Source organism: Neopelma chrysocephalum, unplaced genomic scaffold (assembly GCF_003984885.1).
Source record: "Neopelma chrysocephalum unplaced genomic scaffold, ASM398488v2 Primary Assembly neopelma1_42, whole genome shotgun sequence".
NCBI classification, from domain to species: Eukaryota; Metazoa; Chordata; class Aves; order Passeriformes; family Pipridae; genus Neopelma; species Neopelma chrysocephalum.
The window spans coordinates 13,445,115-13,472,252 of NW_020897700.1; the positions used below are offsets into that span (position 1 = coordinate 13,445,115).

General features: G+C 39.9%; 1 protein-coding gene across 2 annotated transcripts in view; it reads right to left on the reverse strand.

The window, feature by feature from the left end:
• Positions 1–23,662, reverse strand: part of GALNTL6 (polypeptide N-acetylgalactosaminyltransferase like 6) — a 481,442-nt gene extending 457,780 nt beyond the window's left edge. For both annotated transcript variants that reach the window (XM_027676722.1, XM_027676721.1), the window contains exon 1: positions 23,365–23,662. In XM_027676722.1, the coding sequence (XP_027532523.1) occupies positions 23,365–23,502 (138 nt within the window). In that variant the 5' untranslated portion in view covers positions 23,503–23,662. The remainder of the gene's footprint in view (positions 1–23,364) is intronic.
• Between the last annotated feature and the right edge of the window lie 3,476 nt (positions 23,663–27,138).

Below are 27,138 nucleotides of genomic sequence, written 5' to 3' on the forward strand. Positions count from 1 at the left end.
AAATAATGTATCCTTCTACTTCAGGTTACCACAGCAAATTTTATAGAGTTTAGATGCAGAATAAAATACAGAAAAGGAGAAAGAAACAATCTGGACAGAAGTTGCAAGGAAACTTGAGAACTGACATGCCTAAAAAAATTTCTGATTGTTTAATATAGTCAGAAGTGGGGACAGGGTGCGGGTGGGAGAAAGAACCAGAAAGACAGACCCACTATTTTTTCCATTAAAGCATCATTTTGCAACACATTTCCTTTTCTTAGTAGTTATGAACACAGTTTTTCAAGGCATGTTTTCAAACCATTAGGAGTTTTCCAACAACAATCTAAAAATACTATGCCACAAATCAGTGAAGTTCAGAGACAGCAACTCTTTCTGAATATTGCACTGAATCATCTTTACTTTTTCATTGACAAATCTCATGCTGTTAATGGGTGTTAATCACAAATTCATCAGTATGCAGAGTGCTTTCTATTGTGTGGATGTTCATTACAGGTAATTTGGCAGCTGTTCTAATGTGTTAGCTATTTCAGCGATGCAGAATATATAATGACAGCTTTACTTTCTGAATTTTTATTTACTCACCAATCTCTTTCTCCCTCCAAACGTTCATTTCAGGTGAAAGCAAGTCATGATGCCCTGGTACTAATGGGAAAGAGGAGAAGCATGGTGTGTTTTACAGGTAAATTTTAGGGATGATGTGTTCTGTTCATCCGACCAAAAGTCAGTTGTGAGGGCTGAAATGAAGGGATTGCGAAGGTGAAGTGGCAGCCCCTGGAAACCACAACCCTGTAGTCCATTTCAAGTTTACTGTATGAGACAAACCCACAAGGTACTTGAAAAGAGAAACAAGGTCACTGCAATAGCTAATGTATTTTTTAAACTAGTATATTTTCCCCGCAAAATAACTAGTTATTAAAACATAAAGGACAAAGAAATCAAGGCAAACACATGCAAAATGTGTGGCTTTCCCTGAAATCTGTTTACCAATTTGAAAAATACAAGAAATCTGTCATTTTACAATTTGTCTGGTTAAACCATGTTCTTTTTCCTGTGTATTTAAATATGCTTTAATTGAAACTAGTTGTATTTTAGCTTTGGTCTATGATATAACCAAAATAATTTGTCATTTTCTTATTGGCTTATATTAAATGCCTTAAAAAAGGAACTGAAATATTCATTTATTCTAACCATTTAACTGTGAAAGGGTATTTGCCTTTCCAGCTGTATGATTCTCACAGAATCATAAATTGGTTGGGTTGGAAGGGACCTTAAAGATCATCTATTTCCAACCCCTCTGCCAAGGGCAGGGACATCTCCCACTACACCAGGTTCCTCAAAGCCATATCCAGCCTGACCTTAAACACCTCCAGGGATGGAGAGTTCACAGCTCCTCTGGGCAACCTGTTCCAGCACGTAACCACCCTTACAGGAAAGAATTTCTTCCTAATATCTAATATTCAGTTTAAAGCCATTCCCCCTTGTCCTATTGTTACACACCCTTGTGAAAAGTCCCTCTCCAGCTCTGGAGGCTGCTCTAAGGTCTCCCTGAAGCTTTCTCTTCTCCAGGTGAACAGGCTGAACAGCCTGGAACTCTCATCTTGTCTTCGCAGGAGAAGTGTTCCAGCCCTGTGATCAACTTAGTGACCCTCCTCTGGACTCCTTCCAACAGTCCATCTTTTTTGTGTTATACAACATGTTAGTTTTGTATGAGCTCTGTACCTTAGCAGGACATTGAGTAACAGAGTAGGTCAATCTTGGGGTAAAAAGTAAACTAAATGAAATTAATTTGCCTTTTCAGCACTTCAAAAGAAATTATTAGGATGAGCATGAGGTGCTGAAAGTCTCACAAATGTTATTACCTGCTTGAAAAAAGGCACACAGGTTTTCAATCTGTATGCCTTAAAGCAGCCTGTGATTCTCCTTATGTTTTGGTGTTTTTTGTTCCCTGCCAAACTCAAACTTTTTTTTTAAGAGATATTTCCTTAAATAGCCACTTATTATAACAGAAAGATGCAATGTCTTGCTTCTGTAAATTTAAGTTCTGTTTGAAAGCATTATTGCTTTCCTCAAGTTGTAGAGCAGGTATAAAGAGAACAATAGTCTCTTAAAATAAATGTAATATATAACAGTCTTTCAGGCAATGTCAAATGCAATGGGAAAAGAGTGATGAGAGCTCTCCAACATGAGTTTAAATGAATCTTTTTTGCTCTCTTGTGCCAGTGCAAGTATCATTTATTTTTAAAGCAATCGGTCACAGTTTTCTGTTAGAATTATGGTATCTTGACTGATCTTGTCGAAGTGCAGACAATGAGGAATAATAAGATTCCCAAGCTGGGGAGCCACTAATGAACAAAATTTGAAGTCAGCTAAAATGAAGTACTGTATGAACTAGAATATGGGATATACATCTTCAGACTACAGGAAATAAGCCAACTGACAAGGATTAGAAAGAAATAATTTTCCCTGTGAACACGATATTCCATAACCATCCACCACAAGAAAAAAAAAATAATAATCCTCTCTAACACCTCTTACTAGACAGGGCTGGAGAGGGGCTGATACTGATGATACAGATATAAAAACCAATGTACCCAAAACAGAAGTTCATATTTTGCAAACATACTGTAATTATTCTTTGTAAAAAAAGTGAAAAAGGCAAATAGTTACAAAAAAAGATAACCAATAGAAGATGTTTGAAATTAGCTGCTTTTTCAGGAAGACTGATTCATGGTTTTTAACTGCTCAGTGCCTCCTCCAAGAGAACTGATAAAATGATGGAATTGTGCCCCCAAGTAAGTATAATGAAAGCCCCCATACTGATAAAATGCACTTCAAGAGATCACTCAAGACAGAGACATCCAACAAAGTCTGAAGCGACTCCAAATATTTGTGGTGCATGTGAAAAACTCCCATGCATTGCCCTATTACAATTTCAAGCAGCATTTAAACTGTATACATTTCACTGCATGGAAAGAAAACCTAGCCATATATGTGCTCCTTCTACATAGCTTATGACATTACAAGCTCACAGGCCACTTGAGTGCAGGCTGTCATCACACTGTGGAATTTAATTGGGCATAGGGAGGGAGGGAGGTGACAACCGGACAACAGTTGTTTCACAGACTTAATTTCAGCTAAGAGTGCTTGAAGTGAATCAGAAAAATTCCAAGACAGATCGCAAAAAAGCCAAATTAGGAGCTTCCAGAGCTTTGCCTTGAAAAATATGAGTGTGGGGACCTATCAGAGCTGGTGAAAGCTGATGTTCTGCAGCCAGATTTCTCACACTTGCTCCCACCTACTATTATTCCACAGAAACACATCCCAAGTAAGTTTGGTGGCAAAGTTTAAATGATACTTTCTCCCTTCCCATATCTATTTGTCTGCCTAGAAGAAAGAGGGTAATGAAGGAAATGGACAGTTTTCCATGACAGAAATAGTTCAGACTGATTGCTTGGAGACTTTGAAGGTTTACTCTAAGACTGAAAAATACCTAAGTGCGTCACTAATCTGGGTGAAAAACCTCTCTAAGTTTTCTGTCAGACTCATTTCTTCATTTTCCTCTCAAGGAGAAACAGTACAAGAATAACACCATACAGCTAGAGGTAAAAGATAAACACAACTATCTTATCCTAGGACATAGTCAGCTCTTTCAGCATCTACCAGAGAGGAAAGAGCCTTCAAGAAACCATTTTAAGGTAAAGCTGAGCAGTAACATCAGTCACACAGTAATTACTGGTCTTCTGTCAACTGAGAACTGTTTTCCAGAGGAAGATTTCCTAGCTGCATCTTAAAAATAAGGTAACCTAATCACACAAAGTAATAAGCTGGACACCGCAAATGGAGGGACTGAAGAGTCATGGAGATGGTCTCAGTCACCTGCGGATAGGACAATATTTGGTCATCCACACCACTTCCCAGCAAAGAATGGATTTCATATTTGGCAAAAGGAAGGTGCCTTATGCCATCTTGGCTTCTCAGAAAGAATATTGCTTATTCTCATTTCAATACATTTAAACAAATGAAAGTATCTACAGATATTGCATGTCAGTTTTTAATCAGTCTGCAATGTAGTTACACTTTTGCAACACAGTATTCTACTCTTAATTTTTATGCAAAATAAACATGAGCAAATATAGCATTTTAAGGTTTTGGCAAGCCTTGATCCTGTAAAATCTACTTGAATTATCTGTTACATAATTATCTGTTGCACATTTTCTAACCTCTGAACTATTCCTCTGAGAATGAATGCAGTATGAACGGGTTTATATATATATATATACAAAAAAAGGCTATTACTATAAAAGTAACTGCTTCTTCTATCTCTTTGAAACTCTAAATTATCTCTATTTACAGTTAAAATCAAATTCATCAACCAAGAAGGCTCGCGCAAATTTTGTCTGGAAAAATCACACCTCTGAAACCACTTGGAAGAAAGGCTGCTGTTCAGATACATTCATATTTCCTCCATGCATGAGTTACAGTGAATATTATGCATGAATTATATTTAAAATTCATTAAACCACATGCTAACTCCTTTATTAAGAACATGCACCCCTTATGTAATTGTTATTTCTAATATATTCTTATGCTTTGTTCTCCCTTTCAAACTGGAAGGTTTTAGGTTCACACTTTTCATTCTGTTTGCTTATGAAGTGCCAAATAAATTGATGGCATTGAACTATAACTGGGTGAAAGCACTGTGTGCAAGCCTGTTAGCAACCAACAGCTCAAAACTACATTTTATTTCAGAGTTCATAAATCTGGTTTTACTCAGTAAAAGCTCTTCAAAAACAGTTATACCATTAGATTAATGCTACTTAATCTTATTTTTAAACCTGTAAGAGCTGATACTTTTGTAAGCTATTATTAGGTTAACTGTCACACTAACCAATTTCTTTTATCCACAGCAAAGACTCGAAGTATTCAGTGGTTCAAACTTCTCCCTCAGCCACCGCTTTGAAATATGACTTGTAGGAATGAGAAGAGGGTTTGGGATGAACTCCTTCTACACCTTAGCCTACTGACAAATTTTCTTCAGATGACTGATTTTGCCCAGAGTTTGGTAATAGACATTATTGCTAGGGTACTTCATGGTGTTCATCAGTGTTCAAAAACATATTTTGAAAACAGCGGGGAGAATAAAGATTTGAGAGGTTGCTTGGAGCACAAAAGAGAACATGAAACAACATATAAAGGTTGATGCTAGAAAATGAAAGAACATATAAAGGTTGATGCTAGAAACAAGTCAAATGAAACTGCCTGACAGATGGCATCCCAGAAAGGACGGACTCTCGTTATGGCAAGATTCTGTCAGTACAGATGGTGACTGACAGTGCTGATTACAAAACTCAGTTCCCACTGAAGGCAACAGGAGCTTTACTCCAGTAGTGGGGATTATGGCAATGAAGTCTATTTTTTTGAAAATCCTATTAAATTAAGTTCTATTAAATACTCTACAAGAACTTGTATAATTCTTAAATTGAAGTTCTAACACCTGGTCAACAGTGTAGTGGACTGGATCATATTGCAACTTAGTATATAAAAGATAGGACTACATAGCAATCGTATTTCAGAAAGAGAGAAATTAAACAAATTTCTACATCATATGTAAACATGCAGTGCAGGAGCCAGCTTTAGCAAATAACTATGTAACGGTTCAGGAAGACCTAGACTTGTGCAAAGCATTTCACATTGTCCTGCATGAAATTGTTGGCTCTAAACTGGACAGATACAGATTTGATAGATAGACCGCTCAGCACATAAGGAATTGGATGGATGGATGCATTCAAAGAGTTGTGGTCAATAGTTCAATGTTTGAGCAGAGACTGGTGACGAGCAGCGTTCCTCAGGGGTCAGTATCAGAACAGGTGCCATTTAACATCTTTGTATGCAACATGGACAGTGGGACTGAGTGCACCCTCAGCAAGTTTGTCACCACCAACAACCTGTATGGTGTGGTTGACACACTGGAAGGAAGGGACCCTGCCATCCAGAGAGACTCTTGAAAGCAATCCCAAGTACAAATACAGGCGAGGCAGAGAATCAATTGACAGTAGCCCTGGAGATGTTGGTTGACAAGAAGCTTGATATGACCCAGCAATGTGCCCTTGCAGCCTAACAAGCCAACCACATTCTGAGCTGCATCACAAGAAACGTGGCCAGCAGGTCAACAGAGGCAATTCTGTCCGTCTACTCTACTCTCGTGAAGCCCCACCTGGACTACTGAGCCTGAGGCCCCCAACACATAAACTCGCTGGAGTCCAAAGGAGGGGCATAAAGATGATCACAGGCTGGAGTACTTCTCCTATGAAGACAGGATGAAAGAACTGAGGTTGTTCAGCCTCGAGAAGTCTCCGGGGAGACCTTATAGCACTGTCCAGTATCTAAAGGGGGCCTACAAGAAAGCCAAAAGGGGACTTTTGAAAGGACACACAGTGCTAGGACAAGGGATAATGATTACAAACTCAAAGACGGTAGATTTTAGATTAGGTATGTCCTGGTTTCAGCTGGGATAGAGTTAACTTTCTTCATAGTAGCTGGTATGGGGCTAAGTTTTGGATTTGTGCTGGAAACAGTGTTGATAACAGGGATGTTTTCATTATTGCTGAGCAGTGCTTACACAGAGCCAAGGTCTTTTCTGCTTCTCATACTGCCCCATCAGTGAAGGGGGTACACAAGAAATAGGGAGGGGACACAGCTGGGACAGCTAACCCCTACTAACCAAAGGGATATTCCATACCATATGGCACCATGCTCAGCATATAAAGGTGGGGGAAGAAGAAGGAAGGGGGACATTTGGAGTGATGGTATTTGCCTTCTCAAGTAACTATGTGAGATGGAGCCCTTTTTTTCCTGGGCTGTTCCTGACTGAACACCTGCCTACCCATGGGAAGTAGTAAATGAATTCTTTGTTTTGCTTTGCTTGCATGCACAGCTTTTGCTTTATTTCATAAACTGTCTTTGTCTCGACCCTTGAATTTTCTCCTGTTTACTCATTCAATTCTCTTCCCCATCCCACCAAGAGGGGAGTGAGCAAGCAGCTTTGTGGTTCTTAGTTGCTGACTATTGTTAAATCACAACAGATATAAGGAAGAAATTCTCCACACTGAGGATGCTCCATCCCTGGAAGTGTTCAAGGTCAACTTGGATGGGGCTTTGCTCAACCTGGTCTAGTGGAAGGTGTCCCTGCCCATGGTAGTAGGATTGGAACTAGATGATCTTTAAGGTCCCTTCTGACCCATTCCTTTCTATGATTCTAAAACTAAATTCCAGGAGATTGCAGAGTACTCCACTTGGGTCACAAATACCCCATGCATCGCTGGAGGCTTGGGGAAAAGTGTCTGAAAAGCTGCCCAGCAGAAAAGGATCTGGGGGTGCTGGTCGACAGCTGGCCGAACGTGAGCCAGCACTGTGGCCAGGTGGCCAAGAAAGCCAATGGCATCTGGCTTGTATTAGAAACAGTGTGACCAGAAGGACCAGGGTACTGATGAGGCTGCACCTTCCACACCAGGAACTGAGGGGCTGAAGTGTGAGCAGAGACGGGCAATGTAGCTGGTGAAGGGTCTGGTGTGGTGCACAAGTCTTCTGAGGAGCAGCTGAGGAAGCTGGGGTTGTTCAGCCTGGAGAAAAGGAGGCTGAGAGGATATCTTATCGCCTCTACAACTGCCTGAAAGGAGGCTGTAGACAAGAGGAGTTCAGCCTCTTCTCCCAGCTAACAAGTAGCAGTTACAGTCTTTTCCTATGACAAAAGGAAACGACCTCAAGTCGCACCAGGGAAGGTTTAGATTGGATATTAGGAAAAATTTCTTCACTTAAAGGGTTATCAAGCATTGGAACAGGCTGCTCAGGGACATGTGGAGTCACCATCCCTGGAGGTATTTAAGACATGCAGATGTGGCACTTAGGGACATGGCTTAGTGGTGGACTTGGCAGTGTCAATGATCTTAAAGGTCTTTTCCAACCTAAATGATACTGTGATTCTTTAAAAATACCTTTTCCCTCTTAGATGTGCTGCTTTGCATTAGCAACTTCACATTATGCTATTCACAATAAACAAAACAAAAAAAGAAAAAAAATGAAAAAAGAGATGAGCTTTTATCTTTACCAGTTACTGTCAGCAAACTATTAAGTGATGTTCTGGTAAGTACCTGGCAAATCCCTGACAAGCATAGCCTATACAATCCTAATGAATAAGGTTTCCTGTAAGCAACCTCTACTGAGGCAGGGGGAGAAAAGATATTTTCTTTAGTCCTATATGGTTAAGATACATATTCCTGCGGTAGATTTTGTTCATGTTGAAATCAAAAATACAGCCTTGATATCAAACAAAGTTCAATACTAAGAAAATGAGAACCATTAGGAAATAGCAAACCACCATCTTCATATCTATATGTACTCAAGAGTTCAGATTACAGGGTAATGAATGTACAGCTTTGCAGATACTCCACAGAGTAATTTGAGTATTTTAAGGTCATAATCTCCTCTTTATATGCAATGTATCAATTTAAGAAAATATTTTCCTTCAATATTAAAAAAACCCTTACATCGAAAACCACAGCCCCTCCCAGCTGTTTCACATATATTGAACACCACCACCATCTCAGACTGAAAATGTTCCTTATGACACTTTATCATATTCAATATGTCCATGTTCAATATTTTATCCTGAGGAGGAAAAATTTAACATTATTTAAGATAAAGAAAAAGTTACATAAAAATTAAAAGCAAACTAACTACGCAGAAGACTCTAGGATCCTATTACTAGCACCTAAATAGAGGATGGAGAGTAGGAGGATCAGTGCCCCTGTAAGTATCAATTAAAGTTTAGAATCCTGAAATTGTGTCTTTAGTCTCCCTCAAATATTAATTCATACACCAAGATGTGCATTTATAATAGAAAAATGCATAGTGTTACAGTTACACTTAGTCTAGGTCACCTGCTTTCTCTGTGTGCCACCCCTCAAATTCATTGTGGAGCAGCAACATTGAATCCATCTGGCAATATTGCTCTTTCAGGCTCGCAAGAACAGTCTCTGTCATCAAGAAACTCATTCAAAATCATCTCCTGCCCCACAACTTGATTTCGTATCAGCAACTACTATGGATGACTTTAACTAACACATTATTAGTTTAAGAATGACTTTTATAAATCACACAAAAAAGGTCCATCTAGCTAACAATTTGTTTCTGACAGCGAACAACAGCAAATCATAAGGACAGACATAAATACATGGCAAACAAACAACTTCACTTCCCTACAATACCCTTCCAGCCTCCAGCAACTGATGGTTCAAGGACATTGCAAACCAGACACATTGACTTTATCCCTAATGTATTTTTCCTCCAGGAACGTATTCAATTGTTTCTTGAACCCATGCAAGCTTTTAATATCCACAATGCCTGGTTCAGAAAGCTCCACAGCTTAATAACGTATTGCACACAGACCTGTACTTGCCATTTGTTTTGAAACTGGTACAGTATTTAATTTGATGCTATTATGTCTAATGAAAGAGAGTGTCAATAAACTGATCCCTGCATATCTTTGCTATGTTACTCTCTTCTAAGGTACCTCTATCACACTCTCAGTCTTCTCATCAGTCACTCAACAATGAAGGCTTTACTTAATTCACTCACCCTTAATAGGTATCTTTTCTACACCATCTGTGATGATTATGATTGCACAAGAACTACATACAGCATTTGAGAGTACACAATGAATTTACACAGTAGTCATAATAATGTTATTCTCTTTGAAATGAAAGCTAACATTTTCATAAAACTAATATAGCCATCAAGAGCTCCTTCCTGAGTAGCAATTACCATGTCAAAAGTTATTGCGGCATATGTAAACCTAGGATTATTTACTTCCCCATATACATTACTTTATAATTTATCCACATTTTTCTTCAGAGGGCTAGACAAAGACAGAAGATTACATAGAGAGATCCTGAAATACAGCAGCAAAAATCTGCTTGTATTCTACCCCAAATTTCCCATTTCCTTATTTTCTCTCTATACCATTACACAAATTCTGTCCATTACAACGAATCTTCCAACACCAGCCACTGAATACACAGATCATTTGTTTATGCCTCTGTTTCCTAGGCATGGAACATCTTAGTTTTCAAGCACCTGGGACGTACCTCAGACTAATAACAACCCCAAAACATAAAAAGGTTTTTATTTTCCTTCCCATGATTCTTCAGAAGCAATTGGAATTAATCTTTCTTGTCTTGTTTTACATTTTCTTTTGTCTTGCAAGTGGCTTGATTTTGAAGATCTCTGCTGATTCCTTGAGCAGTCACTGCCAAATCACCTTTATTTTAAAAACTGTTTTTACCCCTCTTTAGGTAGTTAATAGACCTCTAAATTATTTGAAAACATTGTTCTGGTGAAGTGCATATTCTGTTTATTTTAAGCAAATTTCTGCAAGTTCTATATAGGTGCACCTTAAGGCCATGACTGGAGTCCATTTTCAGCTCCTTTTCCAGAAGACTTTTTTAACAAAAAACTACAGCCACAGCCTAAAGCTACTTGTAAAACGTAACAAGTTACTTAAGCTTCCAAAGCACTGCCAAGCTTGTTAAGTCCAATGTCATTGAAGAATGGTCAATTCCAGTTTTACTGACATAAGACCGTGTTACTAAATTTTGTTATACTGAGCTGATTTTTGTTTGCTTTTTAAATTTGCAGTATGAGCTGCCTGTAATCTTAGACTCTAGTACAACAACTATAGTGCAGTTTTGCACAGAAAAGCAGATTATGTTAAAACATAGAGACATATTTGGGATGTGAAAAAACATATCCCTGCATTTTGAAAAATATATAATAACCCCTCATTCCAGCTCAATTTTAAAGAAGAACAGGGCAAGTAACCCTTTACACTTCCAAAAAGGAAAAGAATATTGAAATAATTAAGGATGTGAATTTTACAAGGAAAAAACATAAAAGCACTGCTTTTACAAATGAAGTTTTGAGAAATAAATGGTATCACGGAATTCTCCCACCCTGCACCACAAATAAAAATAATATGCTGTACTACTCAGGTCTTCCAACCTTCAGGCTGCAGAGAAAGGGAGAGTACAGGAGTAATAGCATGGGTCTGCGTAAACTTGGGATACAGAAAGGGCGATTGCACTGACACCTAACATGCCATAAGCAGCACCCACACCTCACTATGCCTTCCTTTTATATCAAAAAGGCAACCCTGTTTTCTCAGAGCACTTGCACAAAAAGGTGACCCCATATACAACAGAAGAAAACATGATTACAGAGTCTCCTCTCAAGAAACAGCCTGAGTTTGCTACATAAAAATATAAAGCATGCTTTATTCACACATTTTCAATTCACTACAACATAAAAAGCCCACAGGTCATGTTTGTGTGATGCAGTTAACATAAAACTAAGAGCTTACCGCAATCAAAATAAAATATTCCTTACTGGCATTACTTCAATAATTGACCTAGCCCAGGGTCATTTTAAAACACTTTAAATGCATCATTAATCCAGGGTATTCTAAAGCAGCTTTACTAATATGCTATAATAAATTAGAACAGAGAAGCAAGGTTGCAGTTAGCATGCATTTAAAAAAATAATAATATGATAACAAAATATGCCAGACATGCAGATTAGAGCAACATGAAAAAGAAGGCACAATAGCAACATGACTCAGAAGTTCAAGAAATATATTTGATGGGATGTACTTTCCTTATTATTCTCCTGGGTATACATTTTTCTGAGTTTCATGTTTCCTTCCTGTCACTTCCATCCTAGCATTCTGGCAGCTTCTCACTCTCCGCTATCATTAAAAGAGAGTAGCCAGTCTTTCAAACAACCAGATCAGTAAAGTGGATATTAATCTGCAGTACAAAGGAGGTTACTAAATGGAAGAGAAGGTCAGTTGTTTATTTTAGATCACATATGTCAGGAGAACGGCAGGTTAGCAAAGTGTATTGTAAGGATGGCAGTGTTGGGCAAGTGTTTTTGAACAAACTTGTGTATGGTCTCCTAAAAAATCTGTATGGGAGTCCTCTGTCTAAAGAGTAGAAATGACTAACAGGAAAGATTGGAAAGAAACAAAGGCATAAATTAAATGAGCCAACATCATTATTTCCTACATATTTCAGGACTTTGAAGCAGAGAGGGAAAAAACATTCAGTAGATTGTTGAAAGTTATCACTGTTCAAAACTAAGTTCAGCTCACATACAATCTGTGCTTAAAGAGGGACAAGACACAAAAAGAAAAAAATCCAAATTTATTAAAAAAAAACTTGAAAATGCCAAAGACACTGTAGATTGTACCGAATTCATACTCATTAACATATGCTTCTCCACGTATTTACATGGTGTCCCACAAAATTGTTCCATTCCTTGCAAGATTGTTGGCATGTTACATTAAGAAAAATAAATTCCCTCTCCCTGTAGGAAGCAAAGATGGTCCCCTCACCTCCTCCTGCCCATAAACAAACATACACATCCGTAGATATATGTGTACATATATAAATAAAAGGAAAAACTCATAGCCCACACTAATAAGTACCTCTGAAGAATCTCTTCTACTAACAATTTCTTTGAAATTCATTGAATAAGAGTTTCACTTCTCATGGAATTTTAGTTTTAAGCTTAATCAGTAAGATTTTACTCTCATATGTCAAAGAACCAATGTTATTACAACACAAGAAAGTGGCAAGTTTTTCCAAGGCCTATGTCTTGGAAGATGTTACAAAGTGCACAGGCAGTAAATACATGTGTCCTGGCCTTGGTCTCCCATGTTCATTTGTCATTCACATCTATTCCAGATGCAGAAGCAGGTTGCTGCTTAGCATGATGCCATCTCCATTTCCTTGTTCCCAATATAAAATACAATTTTTCTTCATTGCTTCTGAAGGAGACATCTGTTGTGAGTCTAGAGTATTTAAAGAAAAATATCTCTCACATGTTCATATTGAAGTTGCTTCAAAGAAAATACCTTAATCATGACTGCACACACTACGGCACTTGGAATTTCTGAATAATATTGTGTCGAGATATGACCTCAGTTTTATAGAAAGTAAGTCTCGCATTAATAACAACTCTTAGCAGTTTCTCTCAACGCTTTGTGTACGAATGGTTTAAACAACATCTCAGCATCTCCATCTGTACTGCTCTACGTACACCCTCTGCTCATGGAGTAACAAGAAAGGGAAGATGAGGAAAGATCACAGAAAGTTGTAGACTGTGTTTCCAGTCAATTTCCCGCCCCTCTGCAGCTTTGCTGCTTTCCCTGATGGAGTCCCAGAAGTTTCCTGTCCTTCTCTGCAGCCATTCCTGCTCACATGGCATATCTATTTGCATTGCTGAAGATGGCAGTTTCCAATTTTGCTTTTAAATTCCATCAGTAGAGGCGGCTGGTGGAGGTGAATGTAACTTCACTTTCACGTTAGCAAAGCATAGGCTAACATATATATTCTGCTGCACTTTCATTGAGCTTGTATTTCTTAAATGGACTACTTTAGGAAGAACGGAGAGAAAAACCCACACTCTTCTCAGGCTATAAAGTTCGAGTAATATAGCTCAAAATAAAATCTAACCATTGTTAGGAGTGTCTCCATGTAGCTGGAGAAATTCCTACTGCTTCACCATTATTAGGAATTACGTCAAGGATGCCCTTATGCTGAAAAAGATGTAATCTGATGTGAAACACAGGTTAAATATACTGCAGGAATATTTTGCTGTGAGGCTTTTGCATTTCTGAATTTACATTTTTACACTACTGTTATAATTGCAAAATTTGATCAGCAATTTGACTGTCACTTTAGTTTATATTGAGCAATTTTGAAAAAACAACATCCGTTCAAGCCTGTCGTTCATTTTGTACCCATAACAAATGCAACTTAAAGTGTAATCATTTATCAGAGTCTGAGAAAAATAGAAATTTATTGCTTGTAGGATGGCATTAACATCTTTTACATGCATTCTCTGTGCTAATGTGAAGCTACTCCTCTATAGAAAAAGCAATCTAAAAATTTCCGTGATTCAATCCAATATACTAATTTACCCAGCAGCCAAGTGAGATATCAAAAACATTAAAGAATCTGAAATGTGGGGGGGTTTCCCCCACGAAAGCAAATAAAAAGGAGAAAAAAATCAAGAGATGGAGGTGTGCTGCTATGTTTAAAATAAAAGGGCTTTCCCCACTGAGAGCATTTTGCTCTTATATAAAAGAATATATATATATATATTTCAAAAAGTCAACTATTGCATTAAACCATGTATTACACTCTGTGCAAGACAGATGATTCAGAACTGGAGAACCATTGAAGGATGGTGGTTAAGCACAAGATTTGGTATGATTTACAGTCTCTTCTCAAGTTATCTAGCTCTGGCAAACTACTGCTGCATCTGTGCAGGCTTTGTCAGGGACCAGCAAAATTTTGCAAGGGTGAAGTTAATTTGTGCAGAAGAGATTTCAGTTGCCAATATCTGCTGGAGTTAACTCCTGTGGGTGGGAATGACTCAGACCTCCCTAGCACACTGTTTGACCCTGTCTTCTTGGACACAACCACACGAAGTTTCAGCAGCACTAACCAAAAGTTACATTACAAGCGCAACTTTTAGCCCAGGTATTGGATGACAAAACAGAAAGACAAACTGCCAGTGACAGAAAATTATTTTATCTAATGCAAAATTGGAAGATTTTAATCACAGTGAGACAAAAACACAGAGGAAAAAATATTTATCTCACAGTAGTAGAGACGTTAACATTGCAGGGCCTGTATTTCCCAGGCACTGGCTCTGAACAGAGACACAAAGAGTCCTTCTTCCCCATCTTTATCTATAAACAGAACTTGTCATAGGCTGCTATAATATGTTCTTACTTGTCCTAAATATTTGTTTGCATTCTCCTAGAAAACTACTTTCAGAGAGCAACAATAAGTAAACAGGCTAAAATTTTCTAAATAAATTCATCTGATTTTCTATTTTAAGTACAAGTATGAAAAATTATGCTTCTTTAAGCAAATGAGCACCTTAAGTTAGTCTGATAAATCTACACTTATACACTTCAGTGAGCAATCCAATTTCTAAAGTACTGGTGTCCTGACAAAATTCCAGTTCAGATAATTACTCTGCCTAGCTAAATCTCTTAGCAGTATCGTACGCTGTCATAAACTGCTGTGTAGCGAAGAAGTAAACTGTTAAATTGCCACTGCTTCTTAAGCACAGAATCAATGGTCTATTGCTGATTGATGAAACATTTAGGTTGTATAGGCCAAATTTTCTAGTCTACTATGTCAAATCTGCACTGTAAATTTGGCATTAAAAAGAACTAACAAAAAAGAACAACTGGCAAAGCACAGCAAACTGCACTGGATAGGGTAGCTCTTAGATGGCACAAACCTGACACAACTGTCATGGCACTGCACGTTTATGCTACTGCCAGATGGCACCAATCTCCAAACTCCTTGTTGCTGCAGCTCTCATATGAGCATACTGCTTATATGGCCCTGAAAACAACACGTAAATGTTCTTCAACTTCTTCAGGGAGAAGTCTGTCTGATAGGCTTGAACTGTTGTGGAGGTGGTTTCCAGTGATCTAATGAAGCATCTGTCAAAGACCGCTGTGTCCTGTCACCAGAGATATGGTTGAAAAACTCAGTCATCTGATGGTAACCAACAGTTGGAGGTGATGGTGGGGATAGGGATGCTGTAGTTATCTGTTAAATCCACATGTGGCTAGATGAGTCTTGTATTCCAGCTAGTGACTGCTTCCAAAGGGCAGAGGTTTTCAATAAACAGGACTTGACCGTAAGAAAGAGATGATAGGAAATTCCTTCAATAGGATCTTCCAAGAGATCTTAAAACAACAGCATAAGATATAACTGTCCCTGTGAAACACAACCTTGAACAGAAACATGACAGCTGTGACCCTTCAGAGTACAAGCATCCAGAAAAGAGTGGGATATTGCAGCCTACATATTTCTATGTTAGCTGGACATACACCTCATCTTTTTTTTCCCTGAAATTCTCTTAGTATATTGTTCTTAGTTCAGTGACTAAATATGTGACTTGAATCACCAAGTGTTTGCATAGACTTGGAGCCATGTCACCTTCTCGATGAAGAAAAATATGTGAAAATCATGGAAATGAAGGTAAAGAATTTGAAAGATACATTCAGAAGTAGTTAAATTCCTGCAATAGATTTTCCTCCTCTTCTTTACCTCTTGAGCAAAGCTCCAGAAGCAGGTGTCTCCCACGGTGTTTTTTTCATAAAGAAGAGGGAAAGATTCTCTGTTGAAGACAAATTTTGAAAAAAAAAATTACCTAGACAAGCATATCATGCAGTGAAACTCCTCCAAATGTGACAATTGTCAAAATCAGCTTGAAACCAATGAATCACTACAGAGCTTGACCTTAAAAACCAGTTTACATTGTGTGCTGATTGTGAATGGGATAGAATTAATTTTCTTCACAGTAGCTGGTATGGGGCTGTGTTTTGAATTTATGCTAGAAACAGTGTTGGTAACACAGGGATGTTTTTGTTGTTGCTGAGCAGTGTTTATACAGGGTCAAGGCCTTTTTTGCTTTTGTACTGCCCTGCCAGCAAGGAGGTTGGCAGTGCAAAAACAAAAAAAAGTTGGGAGGAGACACAGCTAGGACAGCTGAAACCATCTCACCAACAGGACATGCCATACCATATGACATCAGACTCAGCAATAAAACTGAGAGAAGAAGGAAGGGGGGACATTTGGAACACCTGCTTGCCCTTGGGAAGTGGTGAATTATTTCCTTGTTTTCCTTGTGTGGGGGACTTTACCTATTAAATTGAATTTACCTCAACCCATGCGTTTTCTCATTTCTACCCTTTGGATTCTCTCCCTCACCCCACCGAGACGGCAGTGCACAAGCAGTGGTATGGTGCTTAGTTGCCTGCCAAGGTTAAACCACAACACACTGGAATTCTCAAAAAGAAGTTGGTTCAGAAAGTTGCCATGCCCTCATAAAGCCTTTACACATTTTAAAGAAACATTAAACATTGCTATTTCTTTCAGTCAGCGTAATTTGGTCTCTTCATCACGAGGAACATTTACAATACATGTAGGATTTTTAGCTTAGGATTCCCAAGTTGCATCGTATTTGACTTGTTGATCTCTGAGGTAATTTTTTTATTTAAAGTAGCCAAATGTGCCTACCCTTGGTCCAAATCCATCAAAATAGTACTATACACTCAGTTTTGCTGAAGTCAATTGCTATAAATGTGTGCATCAGCATATTGCTAGACAAAGACCATAAGTTACCTGTCTAAGCATTAAAAACACAAGAAAAGCTGAATTGTTCTTTCTTTATGTGAACAGACGTCTGCCTACACACACAGTTGCATCTCTACTGAATGGTACACACAGTACAGTCTGGTTTCTGACCAGGATGCACCTACAGTGCCACTGCAATTCTCCAGGGCCAAACACAAGAGAAAAATGCCCAGCACAGGGAGATACAGAATTTTAGGAAAGAACTGAGCATCACGTCCCAGTGAGGGGTATGCCCCCTAGTCAGTGAGCAACCTTGCACTCCACTGCAGTCCCCCTCATCGCAGTAGTCTTTCTGCAATTCCAACTGCTGGCATGCACAGAGGTTTCTTGACCCTGTGTTTTATTTTAGATTAATCCAAAATGACTACACACATTAGCTGAAATGCATTACAAATTTGAAGTTAAATGGAAAGAAAATTAAATATAGAAACCAGTCCATTTTATCCTGTAAGATACACTCTGTTTAGTAACATTCCTGAAAATTGATACGTATTAAATTAACCACAGGAGGGCTCCCTCTGGTATACTGAATACAACAGAAGCATACTGTTTGTTGCCAAAAAAATTATTGTATCTTAAAAGTAACAAAGATTTTAGACTCAAATTATATTTTCCTCAATAGGTTCCAACATATACAGGGGAATAAAATTATATTTGAACAATTTAGATAAAGAAGTGAATTACAGAAGTGTTAACTGTATGGCTTAAACACCTAAAAGGCAAACTGACATTGCCAATGCACTGCATTTTAAGACACTGTTTTGTCATGCCACGTATAGGGGCTCTTGGAGCTGACACACCAGCAGAGCAATGAACAGGGCTGTAGTATAAAAGAGCATTGAAAACACCAGGTCTCAGCTGCTCCTCTGGGGAGAGAAATGAGGACTAGCTTAGAACAACAGCACATGCATAGAAACTGAGCAGAGAAAGTGAGGCTTCATATTATCAGTATTTTTTATGGTCTGACAGGTACTCTCCAAAAATAGTACAAATGAATGTCAGCAACAGTCAAGCAGCTACTTTTGTAAAGTTGAGACTGTTTGTCATTCTATACTTTATTTGCTCCTCTGCTGAAGAGAAACCAAACTCCCACCTCATAAGTTTGCAGTAAAAGCAAAGGTGAGACAGTGGAACTAAATACATAAGTAACTGACAGTGTCCTGACAGTGTAATAAGAGAAAATAGGTGTGTATTTGTGTCCTAAACCAAACCATAATTTGTACAAGATTTTGCAGCTGTTGAAATCAACTGGAAAACAAGAGAAATACAGCTAAGGGGGGGGGGAGGGAGGAAGAAATTTTTTCTCTCAATATACAGCTTTTTTGCAGCTCCAGAAAGAGAATTCACCAACCCAAGCTTTGTACTTCACTGCAATCAACAGTAAGTTAACACAGTTAACTGTCCTGGAAAATTTATGATTACCAGAACTTGTGGGCTAAACATTAGGAAACACTGCACTTTGGGGTAAATTTAAATTTTCACCTCTTTCACAGACTTCAGAAACTGATGACTGTTTGCAAGACAGATTTCAGGCCAAAACCGCTTCCTGGATTCAGAAGACAAAGTCAGTACTTTCACAGTCAGTGGGCGTGGAAGGTTAATTTTGTGCCTATTTGCCAACTATAACACAAGGCCACATGATTTGCAAGGACTAAGTTATCCTTATGCTAAGGAGTTAATTTAAATCCATACCTCACGTATCCCATGAGAAAGAGGCTAACTGGGGCTAACCACATAGAAATAAAGACTTCACAGGACAAAGGAAAGAGAGTGTGACTCTATCCCATGCAACAATGTTTTTCCCTCACAGCAGAGCCGTATTTTGCTCTTTGTTCTGGACACCACGCATGCACCAAAATAAAAAGGGCCAAAACCATCAAGAGTTTCTCCAGCAGAAGTGCCTCAATCAGGGTGTTAAAGCTGCATGCCTCACTGCACCAAAGTATAAGTGAAATGAAGCCAGAAATCTACCTTTCTTCCTTACTTTACACATCATAAAGCACTTCATTAATACATTGAGTATGTATTACAGAGCACCTGTGACTAAGAGATGCTGTTGTTCAATCCAACTTTAAGTGAGGAGATTTGACACTGGGCAGCAGGAAGATGACAAATCAATGAAAAAAAAGTACAAAATGAAGTTGAAATATACCAGGGGTTACTTCATTAGACTGTCCTCCTTTCAGTCACCCACACTGGCATCCCATATAAACAGAAAGAAACATATCTCACAACACTTTTCACCAAATACCTACATTACAGACACTAGAAAGCTGCCACAAGAAATTTGGTTCTTTTATATGAAGTTATGTTTCATATACTGAAAGTGTATAAACAGACAAGGATAAAACCTTACTGTAGCCAAACAAAGCAGCACTAACTTTAGATAGTATGAAATACCCAGATTTGGACCGGGATTATATCCTACTGGTTGTACTACATTATTGCTTTTCTTCCGCAGAAAACAAAACTGAAATTAAGTTTTATTAGCATAACTTAGTATCCAAAAAAACTGGCTTTGGAATGTTATCAAAAGATCAGATAGGACTTTTATATCATATATATATATATAATATCTCAATCACAAAACAAAAACAAACAAACACACATACCCCCAAATTAAACTACCTGTAAAGACTTTTTTAATCAAAACTCAAGGACACCATAATGTGTTAAGGAATAAGACTTTTTTAAAAAGGCAATAAAAATATCCTATTCGACTTCCCTTATTTCCACAATATAGCAAGGAAGACTGACTTAGAAAGATTTAAACCAGAAATTATCATTTTTTTTCCTCATATGTGCCACTTTACTATCAAACTATATTTTATGAAGATCTTGCTGCACCATGTAACTCAGAACCTTAACATATGTACCTTTACTCTTGAAGCTCCACTTTAAATAATGTGAGAAACCAAAAGTAAATAACACTTATCAAAATATAAAGATCAAGCCTATTAAGTTCTCAAGAGAAAAACCTACAAAATCACAAAGGCTTATAGAACGTTTCTGTGAAACAGAGATTCATAGAGACTAATAATGTTTACAGAATTCATGTAAAGTGAACAAAATCATTAATGTTGTCTGAAATCACAGTTGTCAATACCATTTTCTCGTCTTTTAGTTTTTCCTACAGAAGAGCTTCTCTGCTCAGAAACAGAATTTGCACGGTGACAAAAATACTCTTATATAACTTACTGTAGCACTATTTTAATGAATAAAAAAGTCAGCTTGTCATATTAGAATTTCTAGATAGCACTAAAGAACACAAGTACCTCTTCTAGGCACCGGGAATGACACAGTCCCCAGGGGACACTGTTCTACCATAGATAGAAACAACCTATTTTTGCATTGTGGACTGCTTTCAAACAGCTTGTCTGCTCACTGTTGTCAGGGTATCAATGCCTCCTCCATCAGTCTAATACCCCTCCTTTGCTCTGGTGCTGTAGCAAGCAGCTGAAGTGATGGGAGAGGCTGACAGAGCCCTCATTCACAGGGAAGTCTGGGGATGTCTGTTTTAGCAATGAACTGGGAAATTTAACTTATAACTAGGCAAAACATCATTTCCCTATGTCATCTCTTTAAAAACACCTGATGCTCAATAACATGAATTTAATTGTTCTTAAAACAAGATGGCACATTTATAAACATTACTGTCAATATCAGAATACCACTAGACACATTTTACCCATGAGGGCAAAACCTGTAATCAAGTTATTGAAGTCACAGACAGTTCTACCTCTCTTCCCTGGTCAGGACACACCACAGTAGTCCAACTATACATCACTATCACGTGCTGACTCTAAATACATACCTATGTAACCTAATACAACCTTAGAATACATAAGAAAAGTCTGCTGCAGTTTCAGTAGGACTGACATCTAAACTTCTGTTAAGTCACACTAAGTATAAAGTAATTGAACACCTCAAGGGCAAAGAATGACTGCGCTGAGTGTGTAAATTCTTGCATGCCTTACTAAATTACTAGGGAAAAAGAAAGTTAACAGTTCTACTATGATACTATTTCTAATGCAGTATCTTCTCATATGACCTCATTTTTAGTAAAGTCTCAAGGAAGTCTTACCGTTTCCTTTGTATTTAAGGGAGTTGAACTCAAACTTGTATTTCAACTCTTGTTCCTTCTAAGTATTTTGGGTTATAATGTGCGCAGCTAAAGACATAAGTAACCTAACTGCATTACTCGCCTGTACTTCAACCTGTTTTCCCCACTGGGTAATGACATTGCCAACATGATTTCAATACTTACTGTGATAATAGAATAACACTAGAGTCAGTTGTAAGGTTCAAAGTTGCACTGCTCATTTTTACTGTTTTCCCATTAAACAGTCCCATTACTCCTCAATTAATATTCAGGTTGGGAGAAAAGGGAAGGGGAAAAAGAAAAAAAGATAAAAAAGGAAGCTAGTAAAAAGACCTCTTCAGAAAATGTAGGATTTAAAATTTTCTGGGGTCTCATTAGCAAGTCTCGCTAGCCCTTCACGTATGCTCAGCTGCTTATTTCCAAGGTTTTCTTCCACTTTATCCAGAACCCTTTTTTCTTTTTTTTTTATTAAAAAAAAAAAAAAGTTATCTCCCTTTGACTGCTAACCAATCATGCTCTACTTAAGAGTGCAGTCTTGAACATTAGAAATATCATCTTATGTCAAGGCACGAGTGTTCTTAAGAGCCATGCAACACACATGGAAATCATTATTTGCATTGGAAACTGAAAAGACTGCAGTGTGCACCTTGTAAACTAATGACAGACACTTATGATTGCGTATAATTTTCTTTCAGCAGAAATTACTTCCAACTAAATTCTAGCACCTGACACCTACTGCATTTTAAAACTCATGGACAGATAAAGTAAGCTTCAAATTAAGAAGCTATTTCTAACTTCCTCCTCTAGTAATATTCAGGATATTTCATTAACCAAAGTTATGATATTTTGGAGGACTAACTTCTGTAATGGATAGCTATATTAACAAAGAATCAAATATATTACTCTTCAGTTGAAGTCATTGATTTAAATAAGTTTAGTATGTGGAAAGTACATTACATACATGGGTGATGACCCTTGAAATGAAGACTACTAATACAATAAAATTATAAGTTATGCCATCTAATACATTCTAACATGAAGGCTATGCAAGTGGTAAATAAGTTAAAAGACCAGACAATTCCTTAATTTCTTACTAATGATCTATGAAATATCATGTTAAATTTAAATTACACTGACAATTATAGTGTAGGAGCATAGCACTGTTGAACTGAGCAAACATACGCTTTGGTAAATTACAGGCAAGGTTATAAAGAACTGCATTACAACAACTCCTTAAAACTAAACTTCACTTAATGCAGGTCATACCGTGATTTATGAGCCATACAAACCCAGCAAGTCAAAGAATAACTCAAGAAAAAAACCAGCTTATGTCAACTGCTGTTATTAATAATAGTGATTGAGGAAATAGTAAACTGAAAATATTCGGGAGTTTGTTGTGACATCAGTCTGACGAGCAGTTACACACAGCGTAGCTGTGTCAGGTCTCAATAGTAATATTCAGAAGAGAAAAGTACTGACAGTCACTTCTGTCGAGTTTTCAACAGAAGAAAAAAACAAAAAAAATCTCGGCGGTAAGACACCTAGATGGATCTCGAGCAATTTCAGCGGACCTACAGCCACACATCAGTTCGAGAAGTATTGCAGACAGGCAAACTAAAGTTGCTGTAAAATCTCCACTTCTCGTAATGAAAATCAGAGCCCAGCATCACCCTCGGCTCACCAACGAAGCACACAAAATCCCACTTCCTCCTAATTTCACAGGCAGCCTGTGTGACTGCTCACTCCTGTCCTTGCCGGAGAAGCCCAGCCCGGCGGGCTCAGATGTTCGCTCACAACTTTCTCTCCCCGGCGCGGCGGCAGGACGAGCGCACGTGCTGCCGCTCCCCGCTCCGCGCACCCTGCGCCGGGGCCGGGCCACCCCCAGCCCGGCGGGAGCGAGGGGCCGGGCCGTGCCCCGGGAGGCGGCAGCGCGGCGGGGCACGGCGGGGCTGGGCTCCCGGGCGGCTTCGGACCTACCTGCGGCTCGGCGGGCTCAGGCGGCTTCACCAGGTGCTTCTCCTTGTAGAGAGACCAGAGGCCGATGTCAGGCAGGAAAATCAGAGCCGCGGTGAAGAGCAGCGTCATTTGCAGAAACCTCTTCTGTTTCCTCTTCATGGCCAAAGCCGGGCTGCTCTGCTGGCGGCGGCGATGTCAGCTCCCCCAGCACCACGGGGCCAGCTCCTTCCCTCCCCGCTGTCCCTGCGAGGGGCCCGGAGCCGCGGAGAAACTTCGCCCTCCTCACGCCTGCCCACCCCGTGCCCGGGCGGGGCCACCCCCCGCGGCGGCGGCGGCGGCGGGGCCGAGGCTGGCGGCCGCTCCCCCCGCCCCGACGCGGTGCTGAGCGGCGGCGGTGCCGCGCCTGGGGGAGCTCATGGATCCACCTGCGCACAGAGCGGCAAACAGCCCGGCACACGGCGGCAGAGGGGCAACAGAAATATATATTTAAAAAAAAAAAAAAAAAAGGAGGGAAAAGCCCTACAACCGGAGTCCTCTAAGCGGCGTGGGACCAAGAGCGCCCCCTCCGCCCGGCTCCGCCGGAGCGCTGGCGCTGCGCGCAGCCCGCAGCTCCCAGCCCCCGCGGCTGGCCGCGCCCGCCCGCCTTACGTCCCCCTGCCTGCCCGGGCCCGGGCCGGGGGGCGCGGCATCATGAGCTCATCACGCGCAATTTGCTAAGCAAGAGTTAAAAAAAAAAAACATCAGTAGAAGAGAGCTGATGCCGGAGCAGCAGCACAGCGCGCCCGTCCGCGCCGGGGAGGCGGGCAAGGAGGGGCGGCCCCGCGCCCCCCGCCACCACGTGCGCCGACCGGGCCGGGGGCAGGCGACATCGGGCCCGCCCCACCGCGCCCCCTCATCCCGGCCGCCCCATGTGCGCCATCCGCCGGCTCCGCGGCTTTTCCCTCGGCGGGCGAGGCGCTGAGCGGGAGCCCGGCGCGGGTTCCGCGGACCGGAGCCGGGCGGTGCTGCTGCTGCCGGTTCTGCCGCCGCGCACCGGGAACGGGGTTTGGAATTCCCGTTCCGGTCCGTCCTCCTCGGCGCTACGTGAAACGCGGGGGGAACCGCGCGGAGAGCCCGCGGGCTGCTCCCTGGCCGGGGGCCCGGGTCGCTCCGCCGGGCAGTGTCGGGGCGCTCACCTGCCGGGCTCTTCCCGCGCTCCCCCCGCGGCGCCGCCTTTCCCGAGGCTACCCGACCGCAACCCCAGCAGGTCCAGCCTTCTCCGAAACGCGGTCACCCCCCCTCGGTAGCAGCACCGAGGGAAGGAGATGTTCAAAGCAATGTCGATTTGTACCCAGCTTGTTGCAATCGAACCCGTTTGGGCTTCTGGTCGGAGTTCAGCTGCTCGTTCTGACCACGCAGTGCAATTACCTTTTCTTTTCAAACTAACTCCTCTCAGCAAAATAGGAGGACGCTCAGGTTAAGCTTACTAGGACCTAGTGCCCTTTAAGCTTTGTCACATCAGACAGTGGGAAAGCGTGTACGAGACTTGTAACATTAACGTGTTCAGAATGAATATTGAAAAATAAAGGTATATCTAACTTCTTTTTTTTTTCTGTCTTGTGTGTAGAAAGCTACCACTTCAGTGACAGTCCATGTTTCTATTGGTGGCTAAAATATTTCTGAATGTCTAGGTCTTAATCCTGCAGTAAGAATCCTCTTTCTGTAACCACAGTGCATCTCTACAAATGATGAGAAGTAGTCCTCTCCTTTTCCATGGGTGAGATCCGTCTTGTCCATCCACAGAACTGTCTTGTGCAGAAAGGATTTCCTACATATGCATGAAACAAGAGGCAGTTAAAGGTTATTTTTAGGAGAGTAGCTGGAGATAAAAGAAAGCTTGTGGGAGGAACAGGAAAACTGAACGATTAAGGTGGGATGGGAGGAAACAGCATAATGCTCTTTACATAAAAGTAGGACTGGAAGGGACCTTGCGAGGTCAGCTCTTCCATGGCTCTGCCCCAAGGCACAATCAGCAACATCTGTGTCATTTTTGACAAGTGGTTGTCTAACCAATTCTGAAGTCCTCCAGCGATAGCACCACTCCAGCCTCCTCAGGCAATCTGTTCTGACTTGCTGTTGCAAACTGTTCCTTAATGTTTAACCTGAACCTTCCTTACTGTAATTTCAGAGTATTACGATAGACACCAAAGGGACAGCAAGCAGAGTATTTCTCTCAGTCTTCACACAGTTAAAGTCCACTTCCAAACACTGTTCCATTGGCACTCCAGGACATCTCAAGAGCTGATGTCACTTCCGGCTTTCATCGGGACTGTCTTCAATTGATTTGTATTGTATTTGAAGTGCGATGTCCAAAGCTGGAGCTAACAAGCTGCTTGGGACCTTTTTAAGTGTTTATAAGAAAAGAAGGCTAATTGTGGATGTGTCACAGTGTGTTCTGTTTTTCCATGCTTCCATGTGGAATGGAAGCTTTGTTGTAAGAGCAGTAGCCTGTTAACTAATGACCATTTTGTGATAAAATTTAAGCTCCAGTTTGTTTTGTTTCCCTCAAGAACACCTAATTCATTGTCTCTATTTCTATGGCTGAATATTTCTCCTGTTTGTACTGTCTTTATTGAAGATAATTTTTTTCTGGAATATTTATCCAGTTTATCAAAATCACTTTGAATTTAAACCTATTTTCCTCTGTCATATACAAATGTAATAAATTTGTTCAATTCTGCAATCCAGACTGCTAGCAAGAATTTTAGTGTGTTCAGATGCAGGACAGATCCTTGCAGAGTTCTGCAAAATGTATGTTCCCACATTTGACATTGCGCCATTGATACTTTACTTTCTCTGTAGTTTCTAGACAATTTTGCACTCACCCTGAAAATTGCAATACCTAAGTAAACTAATCTTGCTTAGTGGAGTGTCATGTGCAAGGCTTTGCTCTATTGTCTTGGTGACAAAGGATGTACTTCATTGTTTCCTTTTCACCCCTGTCAGATGTCACGTTAAAAGGGGCAGAAAAGAAGAATTTTCTGTCCAACCTGTATTAATTTATTTTTTGTCTATCTATTAATGCAAATAGATAATTTGTATTAATCTATTTTTGTACCTTCTCCAAGAGATCAAAGCCTTTTAATATCCAAAACAGTCTGTTAGCCTCTCACCTATCGAGACCTTTCGTTTAACAGATTCACTGAGACAGACAGGACGTTTGATACCTTTTATATATAGGGACTGCACTTAATAGTGGTAGAAAAACCCCTCAGAGGGTTTCTCCTATGAGTTATTTTGCTGTTGACGAAACTGTCAGCATCTAAAAATGGACTCATTCTAACAGTTCATGAAATAACATGTTTAATAATGCGAATTTGTGACAATTTATGGGGTTCGATGTGTCTGGAATAGGGTCTAACTGCAAAAAAACACACAAACTCTGTAGTAATAATAATAATACAAAGCATAGGCACACGCACTGAAGCAAAAGCAACTTACAATGAAGTGATAAGTAAAAATTTTAAAGTACTATAGAGCAAAAGTAAAATTAGTATATATGTATAAAGCAATTGCTCACCCCAAGGCATCCCAAGAGGGTGGAGGAAGAAAAGGTAGCCCATCAGTTACCTCCGCAGAGTTGATGGAATTTGTCCTGGATTTTTGCTTGGGTCCAATCTCTTTTTATACCTTTTTGCTTTAGGCAGTTTGAGTGGCTATAATAAATAAACTAATTTTGGGGTGATAGACAGATGAAATAGGCCCAAGGGTCCACTTTCTCAGTTCCAGGATGTTTGAGAAAAAAGCCCATGTTTA